General features: G+C 28.7%; 3 protein-coding genes across 3 annotated transcripts; 2 read left to right on the top strand and 1 right to left on the bottom strand.

Annotated features, from left to right (window-relative positions):
* Window positions 1-953: 953 nt before the first annotated feature.
* OCT59_020099 (uncharacterized protein) lies at window positions 954-2,863 on the top strand (the record flags this gene model as incomplete). Its single annotated transcript, XM_066148950.1, has 6 exons — window positions 954-1,028; window positions 1,106-1,579; window positions 1,676-2,507; window positions 2,581-2,610; window positions 2,689-2,724; window positions 2,817-2,863. The coding sequence occupies 6 exons, from the start codon at window positions 954-956 to the stop codon at window positions 2,861-2,863; spliced, it is 1,494 nt and encodes a 497-aa protein (XP_065989908.1).
* A 5,050-nt stretch (window positions 2,864-7,913) lies between these two features.
* Window positions 7,914-9,506, top strand: OCT59_020098 (uncharacterized protein; the record flags this gene model as incomplete). Its single annotated transcript, XM_025330690.2, has 1 exon — window positions 7,914-9,506. One exon carries the CDS (start codon window positions 7,914-7,916, stop codon window positions 9,504-9,506), a length of 1,593 nt encoding a protein of 530 aa, XP_025170585.2.
* A 95-nt stretch (window positions 9,507-9,601) lies between these two features.
* On the bottom strand, window positions 9,602-9,907 carry OCT59_020097 (uncharacterized protein; the record flags this gene model as incomplete). Its single annotated transcript, XM_066148949.1, has 2 exons — window positions 9,602-9,772; window positions 9,863-9,907. 2 exons carry the CDS (start codon window positions 9,905-9,907, stop codon window positions 9,602-9,604), a joined length of 216 nt encoding a protein of 71 aa, XP_065989907.1.
* Between the last annotated feature and the right edge of the window lie 2,753 nt (window positions 9,908-12,660).

Genomic DNA, 12,660 nt, shown 5'->3' with positions numbered 1-12,660 from the left:
ATAAATATTTAAGTATTATGATATTTTATGTAGATGATTTCGTACCGCATTAATGAAATACATTTAAAAAACTTTTGGCAATAATTTTACTTTGACAGGGTCACTTTCTAAAATTATGTTCATGATTTCCTCCATTCAAATTTTTTTGCGGTTAAATTTAAAAATATGTAAAGTTAATTTCTTTCTTATAATCGATTCAATTTATTTTTTTATGTTTCTTATTTTTTAAATTGAAGTATTAAACGAAAAAATCTCTTTCTTTGTATGGCGGTCACCTTAATAAATTGTTTATTTGTTTTTCAAATTTTCAGACTCTTGTTTTTTTTCGTGAAATAGCAATAACAATTGTATCCGCAATAATCTGGTGATTTATATTTTATTAATTATTTTATTTCTTTTAAATTGAAGTTTAAAATAATTATAAACCCATTACATATTACAATTGAAAGTGTATCGAAAACAAAAAGTTAATTTTATGATTATAAATATTGGTACACTTAATAATTTTTTAATATGAAATATATATATATCATCTACTAATAACTTTTATATAATACCAGCTACCATATATACTTCAATTTGTAAAATGTAAAAAAAAAAAAATTGAATCAACATGAATCTTGTAATACAATATTTTGATGATTAGGTTTCACGATGTCTCAATTAGGTAATGACAATAAAAATGTGCGGCTGACAAAATTGTTGAATCTGATTGGTATGGATTGTAGCCTCAGGATGTGCATGATACATGTTGTGCATATTTTTGTATACATTTAGCTCTATAAAATAACTTTACGTTCACTAAATTTGTTTTAATAATTTTCATTTATTATAAAGTAAATAACAGTACTACGCATATAACTAAAATTACTGTAATTAACACATTTATTTCGTAATTGACAAGTATAGAATCGTTAAAAAAGATATTCAAAAAAAAGTCAAGAAATACTAATATGGAAATTTTGAATAAAACATCCAAAGAAAAACCAAGAAATTTATGGAAAACTTTTGATTGGGATAAATATCAGGTAAATGCAATTTCACTTTATAATTTAAATATTATGATTTAAATAATAAATAAAATATATTTTAATCATTTATTTAGAATCATGTTACTGTTTCTTCTATTAATTCTGCCACTAAATCAGAAGAGATTGATGATAGAGTAATTTATATGGACGATATAGAAAAAAGAAAAGAAGTATATGGTATATGTGGAGAATGTAATGAACCTGGCACAGGAGAAAATTGGTGTCAATCTTGTAATGCAAAAAGATTTGAAGAAAATTTTAAAAATTGGACTAGTGGAAATAAAGACATTGATGAATTTATACAACATTCACAACTTAATGCTGTACATTGTACAAAATGTCTTGAATGGATACCTTTTGAAAAATTACAAAATGTCACTTATATTACCAGAGGAGGCTTTGGTAAAATTTATTCAGCCGAATGGCCTAATGGACGCATTGTTCGTTGGGACATTGAAAATCAAAAATGGAAGCGAGGCATAGGTCGAAAAGTTGCATTAAAAAGTTTGGATAATTCTTCTGAAATCAGTACTGGTTTTTTAGATGAGGTAACTAAATAAAAAATTAATTTATCATGTTATATTTAAATCGACATTATAATTTTTATTAAAATTTGTTTTTTTAAAAAAAATTTTAATTATTAGATCAAATCTTATCTTCAGATTTATATTCGAAGTGTTATTTACTGCTATGGAATAACTCAAGATCCAAATACCAAAGTTTATATGATGGTTTTACATTATTGTAAAAATGGAAATTTAAGAAATTTCTATTTAAATGAATATGATGATAATATAAAACTTTATAGATTATCAAATATTGCAAATGGACTGTTAGATATCCATAATGCTGGAAAAGTCCATAAAGACTTTCATTCAGGTAATATATTGCACGGTGGGGGTATGTATATAAGTGATTTAGGAATGTGTCAACCAGCAAATAATGAAGAGAAATCAGAAAAAATAGGAGTTTATGGAGTATTACCTTATATGGCACCAGAAGTTTTACGTGGATATCAATATACAAAAGCAGCTGATATTTATTCATTTGGAATAATTATGAATGAGTACCTTTCTGAAGAAATTCCTTTTAATGATATTTCTCATGATCATATTTTAGCTATTAAAATATGTAAAGGACTTAGACCAAAAATTTCTGAACATATTCCAAAATTTCTTGTAGATTTAATTATGAAATGTTGGGATGCTAAAGCAGAAAATAGACCATCTGCTAAAGAATTGTATCAAATATTAAATAAATGGAATGAAACACAATACGATGATGATGAAATTTATTCTCAGATGAATGAATATAAAAAAATTAGAGAAAAAAAATTTAAAAGCAGATCAAATGAAAATAAGTCTGAAAGTATTAAAACTCATCCTCAAGCAATCTATACCAGTAGACTTTTAAGTTTTAAAAATCTTCCAGAACCTATAAACTCATCAGATTTAACATCTTTCCAAGTTAATTCAGGTGAATCTTCAATTTTAATTATGAAAAAATCTTATTCAAGTTTTAACAATATCCAATATTTTTTTAATAATAGACGATGTCCCATCAATATCAACAAATCTAAGTAAGTATAATGATTAATACTGTTTGTATTATAAATTCATATTTTTATTTTAACATTATTTTATTATTTATTTTATAGTTTCAGAATGCTTAGATGTTCAACTTAGCGAATCAGGTAAAATAATTTATTTGTAGTGATTTATTATTTTATTAAGAGTTTCTCGTTTAATTCGCCTAATTTTATTTAATTAATATTTCTAATAATAGATCTCAATGAAATTATTCAAGAAGATAATTTGAATGATGAGACCTAAATTATAATAGTTTTTTTCGGAAATAATCAGAATATTATTTAAAAAGATAATATTTATAATTTTTTATTTAACTTTAGTTCATATTTTTATTTACTTTTTTTATATCTTTAGTGGAAATTTTTATGGTGAATGCTTGACAAATGTCATTCTGATATCATGATAAAAAATTATGATAAAAAAATCTTAGGTTAGCTTGTCTATTAATCATTAAGAAAGCTTAAAATTGATTCTTTATATTTATAAGTTATATATTTTTATATTTATTATTAACTTTTTTTTTTATCTAAATAAGTTTTTATCATAAATAAAAAAAATTTTTTTTATTTTAAAGTTATTTAAGACTTTAATTGATCCATCTAAAATTATTTTCGAGGCGGGTTAAAAAAAATCATATATTCATCGGGAAATTTTTTAAGGGATATATATCGATGAAAATGTCACTGATATATATCGGACTCGTCAAGATATACTGATGTGGATAAATTAGGTTATATTGACAATAATTATCAGTATCGTTAAATTACGATAATTATTATAGTCAAAAAAATCGTTAAATTATTTATTGTTAAATAGTGTTATGTTACTTTATTGTTAGATAACGTTAAATTATTCATTTGTTAAATATTGTTAGATTAATTAGTTATTTATTCAATAATAATTAATAAATACATTATTTAAATTAATTACTCTGATGTTTTTCCATTTCCGAAACTCCAGAGTCCTACAAACTTAGACTCTAAGAAAAAATAAACAATTCCTAATGAAATAAAAAAAAAATTAGTTCAGGTTTCGTCTTCAATATTCCAAATTCAAACATCTGAAGCCTACAAATAAGAAATAAAAAAACGTTAAATAATGTTTTAAATAAAAAACGTAAGTTTCGCAATAAAAGTTGTGAAACTTACTCATCTCTAGTATCTGAACCCTAAAATCATGGAGCCTACAAAATAGAAGAATAAACGTTAATAAACGTTTACATTAAAAAAAAAACAAAAAAGAAACGGTAAATTTCGCAAAGAAACTTACCGTTTCTAATCTCAAGATCGATCTGAGACCTACAAAAAAATTATAAAAAAAAAGAAACGTAAATACGTGTTTCATTTAAAAAACAAAAGAAAAGGGTAAGTTTCATAAGTTTTGTAACGAAACTTACTCGTTTTAAAACTCTAACGTTTATAATCGATACCTGTAAAAAAAAATAATAAACGAAACGTTAAAAACGTTTCTATTAATAAAAACCAAAATATAAAGTTTCGCAACTAAAATAGTTGCGAAACTTACCGAAACTAAATGCGTTTCTTAAAAACAATAATAAAAAAATATTCAAAGTTTTGCAACGCGAAACTTACTGTTCGAAATTTACCGTTTCGACGTACACGTATCCCTTTTTTACAAAAAAAGATAAAAAACGTGCAGTAATTCGTATGATATTTTAGAATGGTAGGCCATAGACTTGCTCCTATTCAAAGAGTTGGCTGGAGTTCATTAATTTTTACTGATTAAATTGTAAAGAATTATACGAAGTAAAGATAGAAGCGGTTTCTAGAGATAATCGGTATATCGAATATCGGTATATCGAATATGTGTACTGATTTTACTCCTATAATTATTTATTGAGACATCTCCGTTTAAAAGTGCTAGGTCTAGATCAATATATTATTAGTCACTGATATTGATAAATTGCGCGATACATCTCTGAGTTACTCATATTTTGAATAACTTTTTGTAATAGTTACGTAATTTTGTGTATACCCACTGATTATTTTTTTCTATAAATAAACCACATTTTGGAATTTTTTTTTTTATAACGAGATATCTCTCATTTTTTTTTTATAATATCTCTCTATAATATCTCTCTCTTTATAATATCTTTCTCGTTTTTTTTATAACATCTCTCTCGCATTTTTTTCATAATATCTCTCGCGTTTTTTAATATCTCTCTCGTATTTTCTTTATAATATCTCTCTCGTTTTTTTATAATATCTCTCTCGTTTTTTTATAATATCTCTCTCGTTTTTTTATAATATCTCTCTCGTTTTTTTATAATATCTCTCTCGTTTTTTTATAATATCTCTCTCGTTTTTTTATAATATCTCTCTCGTTTTTTTATAATATCTCTCTCGTTTTTTTATAATATCTCTCTCGTTTTTTTATAATATCTCTCTCGTTTTTTTATAATATCTCTCTCGTTTTTTTATAATATCTCTCTCGTTTTTTAATCTCTCTCTCTTTTTTTCTTATAATGACGTTTTTACAACGTTTTATAATGACGTTTTTTTATAACGTTGTTTTATAATGACGTCTTATATACAGTAGATATTTTTTTTATAACGAGGTATCTCTCTCGTACAAAAAGAGTTTGTTTTGCAGTTTTATTAGTAAAAACGCCCATTTCCTGACGATGTCTAGGTTTTACATCTGGTCGTCACGCGTAACGAGGTATCTCTCTCGTACAAAAGGAGTTTGTTTTGCAGTTTTATTAGTAAAAACGCCCATTATTTCTGGTGATGTCTAGGTTTTACATCTGGTCACCAGTATAATGAAGATGGTTGAACTTTCTAGACCATTGTATAGTATAATATACATAATGTGACTGTAGACGACCTTGGTTTATTGGAAACGTGATAAACCCATAGTATATGCCCCTGTCTTCCGGCTGGTCAGCCATAGCATCCCTCTGAGTTTGCCGATTGGTGTTTGAGGTCATAGCTCTAGAGTTCTTCCATATTTTAAGGTGTTTCTCTTCTTTTTCTGTTTCTCTTCTTTCTCCTATGTGTTTAAAAGATTAAGCAAACAGAATTTTTTTAAAATCTTATCCTGGTGGAAAGCATGTCTATGCTTTGGCTAGTTCGATTCTAGTCTAAGATCTTGACAATCATATTTTAATTTTTTGGGGGAAATTTTTTACGGGATGAATATCGATAATTATCACTTTATCGAAATTTTATCTCATGATGATAATTAAGGACCGGGAAAACCTATAATGGAGGTCACTGTAGTACCCGGCACACTAGTAAAATCCATTGAATTTTTTATATATACAATTTTTAATGAAGCCAAAATGTGTGGATTAAACTTATCTGTTTAAGTTTAGAGTTAAATGCATGATTTATACACTCAATTTAGATTTTTATATATTTAAAAGTGGTTCGCGTTATTATAAAATTTTTTTCAGAAAATTCAATGATCTCAGTTAATATTGATATTAAAAGAATAATTTATGATTCATTTTATTTTTCAGACATTTCTGTATGATTTGTTAGATTTTTAGTTTAATTACTTAAGAAAAATTTTTATTAATTTGGGCAAAACCATCATTTTACTATTGTCCGGTGACCTTTATTATAAGTTTTCCCAGTCCTGATAATTATCAATGTCGTTAATTAACATGATAATTAATTACGATAATTATCAATATTGCAAATTGTCTACATTTAACTTATTTAATTTTGAGATTATTATTGATAATTATCAATATAGTAAATTGTCTGCATTTAACCACAGATAATTATCGTAATTCGTTGATCATCGATTTAAATGATCTCTAAAAAATTCCCCGATGTTTTCTTTCATGAAACAGAAACTGCAATCGTATCCGCAGTAGCAGATTTTTTGGACGATCAGAATATAATTAATCTCCAATGCGCAGTATTCACGTGAAATATATTGCACAAAATAATGGGAAAAATATTTTGACGAAATGGTAAATTGGTTTTGATTTATTCGTTTATAAGTCTCTACTTAAAAACTTTTATATGGCGGAAACAGAGATTTGAGTAAGTTAAAATAAAGTGAAATTCAAAACTTTATTAATTTTGATTATATAATTATTATCTTTACTGCCGCTTATGACTATTTTTATTATAGTAATCCGCATTGCTACTAGTCGCAAATGCTTAACGAATGAAACCAATATGATCATTACGTAAAGTCAATAATTATGTGTAATAAACATTTTATGATATTTGATTAGATTTAATCTAGAAGGGTTTAAATAATCGATAAACCGTTGCATAATTCTTTAATGGCGGATACTCAAAAAGATAAGGTTTCAGCAAAAAGGTAGACCTTTTAGCTGGAATTATGAAGGGAGCATTTTTTTTATTAATTAATTGCATTTAAAAACTTTTAACATGATTCGTTGGTGGTTTTAAATACGATTAAATTAAAGGAAAAATAGTTACTTTAAATTAAGTGTAATTTTTAACATAAAAACAAATATGATAAGGAAATTTAAATAAATTAATAAATTCTAAACTAATCATTTTGGTATGCAATTTCCTTAGAATATGATTTGTTTGTAGTGTTGGCCGCCGTAATAGTGGTTGTAAGATCGTACGATAAAGTTTTAAGTAATTTCCATAATTTTCCACTAGTCGTAATTGGTGTAATATCTGAAATGGGTGTAAATACTGATCAAACATTAGATAAGTTTTACTGCGGTTTAGTTTAAGTTGGAGGGATCATTCGAAATGAGGTGGGTGTCCTTTCGGGGATTGCACGACACTAAAAAAAAAACAATTAATATTCATCATTTCATTAACTCTTACAAAGCATTGACTTTTGACTTAGATTTCTCTTTATAGTGTTTTACAAAATTTTGTTTAAAAAATTTTTTTTTTTGACTATTCACAATGTCAGTTTTGCTTACCAAATGCGTTATTATGATCGCGCTTTTATATTAGGGACTCGTATATCAGGACCTACACAATATTTCTCGTGATAATCAAAGATCGTAAGAGATTGGATGAACAATATTAGAAAAATCCTCTTGTTTGAAAAAAAAATAAAAAACTCTTTCCGACGATCGTTAAATACCAAAAATTCACAGAAGAAATTTTTCACTAAAAACACATTTCTTTATAGACAAGTGTCGATTTTTTCACCAATTTTGGTCTCTACGTTCTCCTCGGAACATTATCATATGAGTTTTGCTATAGGAAAAAAATTTTCAAAAAAATTTTTAAAAAATTTAGAAAAATCTTACCGCCCAGTTACTAACGACGAAGACATATATCTCACATACTCGTCTCCTAACAAACGAAACAATATGACCCCCAGTCAATCTCCAAGTCCTATTTGTGCTGCCAACAATACTATAACGGACATGACTATGGAAGAGGCATCGTCTACCTCTCCCACCCATATTCTCTCGCATAGCGAACTTGAAATTACATCACGTGACTCACAAGAAAATGATATTCACACGCAAACACCAATCACTGAAAATTTGACTTTTATGGATGAAGATCCCAAAGAAATCAATACAAATAAAGGAAAATCTCCTGAAGTACAAACAGCCACACAAACAAATCCCCCAAAAAGTATAGAAATCACCGTGCTCAATGATATTTTCAACAATACAACACAAGTCAGTTACAAAGCACACAAAGGATTTATTCCTAGAGACAGTTTTAAACCCAATCTCACAAACAACGAAATCATCAACCTACTAAAAACGTCATTTTTAAATGACAGCAATGCTTACAAATTTGAAGTCAACACAACCTCCACTTATAGATATTTCACTATTTTCTTTAAAACACGTGACTCACTCAATCAATACATTGAGAACAGTCCAGAAAACCTTAAACCCATTAAAATTTACGAACTTACCAACACTGCAATTAATGTTTTAATCGAAAGAAAACTTTCAACTATGGATCAGGCTGTCATTAAAATTATGGATATACCATACAATTATGACACATCCATGCTTATCAAACACCTCGCGCTCAAAACCAATAGCAATGTCATTGATCACAAAGAAATCAAAAAACCCCCAAGAAAAATACCTAACCGAAATAATCATGGACGCCTTTTTTTAATTAAACCTGCATACAAACAACTTATTGTACAATTTGACAAAAAATCAGCATATGACTACTTCATGAAAGAAAATTACTGGTGCCTAGAAATAGAAAATTTCGTGATAAGAATTCTTCCAGGAAACCAAAATGACGCAGAATTCAAAAAGCGCACCAGCAAATATTATAAAATTACTGGACTACCACTTAATACGACCCATATGGATTTAAACCCTCTTATTAAACATATTTATGGACGCACCTGTACCTTCACACAAACCACTAAATCGTCAACCATGAAAAACGCATACGTTTACGTCTCTCCAGACAACTATCCAGAGGATGCGACAGGTGGAGCATCCCTAGATTTCGAAGGACACAAAATTTATACCATGCCAGGACATTTGGCTGGTAAAACATGCAACATCTGCGGATCACCGCTACACGCTACTAACGCATGTGATGACAAAAATTTCAGAACAGATAACAATAACCGAAAATTCTTTAATAAAAGATTTATTGACCGAAAAGAAGAAAAAATCACAATTAACGAAACACATAAGAATAGATACAACCATATCATTACTCTCAACTCCAACAAAAAAAATCAACAATCAAAGTCCCCACATAATGACTATACACGACCACAATCTACAGATCAAAACACAACTCCACGCTCTGGTAGTTTACTATATCCTCGCCATAATAGACTCCAGCGCAATTCTAATCACCCTGATACTGACGATAATCACAATAACAATAACAAACACACTATCCCTCACCCAAACATTCATTACAATCCACAAGATGATTCCTCAAGCAAAAGAATCACTTAACTCGAAAAACAAGTCCAAACCCTCCTACAAACCATCAAATCACTAGAAGACGCTAACTTAAATACGGATAAAAAACTATCACATTTACAACAAAATTACAACGTTCTCGACTCCTCACTTATAGAAGTAACAGCAAGACTCGAGAAATACGACACAATCATTAAACAACTCTCCACTAATATCACCTTATTGAGCCAAAAAGAAATAGCATCAGCCTCTTCATCACTTCCACCGCGTCCCCATAAACCATCAAAGAGAAACACGCCCTACGAAAAGACCTCTTATGAGGCCACAAAATTAAAATATAACCTGAGAGGCAATAAACAATCAAGAACATCGGCGGAAGAGAGTGAAACCTGCCCCGCCACCGAAGAAGATACAGATGTTCCAGAAGAATCCATTATGTCGGATGGAGCTGTCTTCAAAGACATCATCACACGACACGAGAATATACCACCCCATGATAACAACTTCACAGTCAGATCTAAACATGGGTATCGAAACCGAAACCTCCCGAAACTCTTTAGGTTTCGATATATACGAAACATAGTTTCGGAAATGCATTTATTTTTCTGAATCCCGAATCCCGATTCCGAAACTTATATACCGAAATATATCAAAAATTATTTTATTGTTTTATAAGTTTATTATATTAATTTCATTACATTATTATCAAGTATCAATTATATTAATCAAAATACAAATTAACTAATTATTAACAAAATTTTGAACTAATGAATCTGGATCAAAATCTTCTTCCTTATCCAATTCTTGAATAAACTTATTAAGCTCATCATCAATTTCCAATTGTTTATTCATCGCTAGTTTATTTCCAAACATTAATTCCAAATCAAGTACTTTTGAAATCTCTAATTCTTGAAGCGGAATTTGTTCATCATCATCATCAGATGAACGTGCCATGATCATTTCTTCCATTTGCTTCTCATCATATTCTTCAATTTCATATTCTTCAATATGACGACGAGCATTGTTTAAAGTGGCACAAATTTCATCAGTTGTTCGATCTTTACCATAATTAGTTAATTCAGATTTACTATTGGTAATGTAATACGAGTGGATTTTTGACATAGCCTCTAAATTTTCTACTGATAATCGTGTCCTCCTTTTTCCAGTCATCCATCCACAAATTGACCAAACTCGCTCACAGTTAGCTGCATGAGGAGCAATAGAAAATAATTTTTTTGCAAGTAATTGTATATAAGGGGGGTAGGTTTACACATTCTCCACCAACTAAGAGGGGTGTTTGTTTGAGAATCATATGGTAATTTGTATGGGTTCGCTTGGAGATGAAATTCACCAATTTGTGACAAAAGCGTTTCTGCAGATTGTTTTTTGGAATGTTTATATTCTCTAAGGTGAGCAGCGATATCAGGAATTTTTAACATTTGTTGCCAAATGTGTGCAGCTGCACTTTGAATTCTTCGATAATGTACATCCTTTACGCCAATACCTATTAATTTTTAAAAAAAATTTGTATTATATATTATATCAGATAAATTTAAAATTTTATATGTCAATTGTCAAGTTTCACACCTTTATATCCAGGATGAATATAATATGCTAAAAGGTATTCATCAAAGTCATATAATATAAAGCGTTCGTTAAAAATCTTTATTGCATGTTGACGAAAAATCATGTGATCATCTTCAGGTATTTTATTAATTGATTGACCAAGATATGCCAAGGAGAAATAACAATCAGCCAGTGTTGCTTTATTACTTTCAAGAGTAAGAATAGCTTCCTTAATAGGTTTCATAATATTGGCCAAATCAGAAACATCATTAAAAAATCCTCTTTTTCGATTAATAATTGTTTTAACAGCTTCACTTGTAATAACGTTAGGATTTTCATTAATAACTTCTTTAAGACAAATTTCTAATCGAGAAATTGATTCTAACATTTCATAAACTGTTGTCCATCGTGTATCCAAGTAAGTTTTTAATCCTCCACCTCCTATTTTTTTTTCTAAGATTTTTAAATTTAGTAATTCTTTGGGTCTATGAGATTTTTTAAAATAGGTAACAATTACTGTACACCATTGAATTATTCGTTTTGCAAATTCATGTTTTATTAAATCTTTCGTGATTAAGTTTAATGCATGGGCTATACATCGGACATTAATAATGTGTGGGAATTTTTCAGATATTAAATTTCGTGCAGAATGTACATTTGATCCAGCATCTATAACAATACCAGCGAATTTCTGAACACCAATATCATCAAGAACTAATTGTATTTGTTGTACAAGAAATTCAGCTGTATGACTTTCGCCAGAAAAATCTCCAATCTTCCAAAGAAGATCTCTCCCATTACTAAGATGAATGACGAAATTCCAAAGGGATTTGCCTGATGGACTCGTCCATCCATCTAAAGCTTATTATAAAGAATATAACAAAGTTTTATTAATACAAACTTTAATTAAAAATATATTTACAATAAATAATTTACCTAATGTTAAATTATCTTCAGCATCAAGTAACTTATAACATTTTACACTAACTCGCAAAATTTCCTGTGTTAATAAAGTATCAACAATTGTTTTCCGATCTGGTGGAATATAATTTGGCCGTAGTTGCTTGAGCAGTTCAATGATAAACGGGTGTTCAATTAGATGCCATGGCAAACCACAGCATACAAAAGCTTTGATAAGAACTGTATCAATAGCTTCCTTCCGTTCTTTACTTAATTCTGAGTTTTCATAAAAATTATTCAAAGTTGTTTGATCATTCTCAACTTGTGTGATTTTTCGTTTAGGATTTGTAGGATTAAAGGAAGGTATTTCACGCGTTTCTACCATATACATGACAGCTTCACGAATTGAATGGTCCACCTTTGAACAATTAATTATATGTTTTTCCATTATTGCAGTCTTTCCAGGTCGAAAAGTTTGGCCACAAGCTGAACACGTTGCAGCATAATGTCCCTTATCTACTTCATCCCCTTGTTCAAAAAATCTCCAAATAGGTTTTTTGGACGTCCACCAGAATTGGTGGACTTTATTTTTTTTGAAGTTGAAGGTGCACTATTATCACCATTATCAGACATTCTTAGAGAGTTGTAGACTTGTAGTTATAAAACGAAGACAGAGTACGAAGTTAATAAACACGAAGGAAAAAGAGATTATCAGTAATCT

The sequence above is a fragment of the Rhizophagus irregularis genome, chromosome 3, assembly GCF_026210795.1.
Source record: "Rhizophagus irregularis chromosome 3, complete sequence".
Taxonomy (NCBI): Eukaryota; Fungi; Glomeromycota; class Glomeromycetes; order Glomerales; family Glomeraceae; genus Rhizophagus; species Rhizophagus irregularis.
Note: the sequence above shows the minus strand (reverse complement) of the source record. Positions and strands in the feature narration are given on the sequence as shown.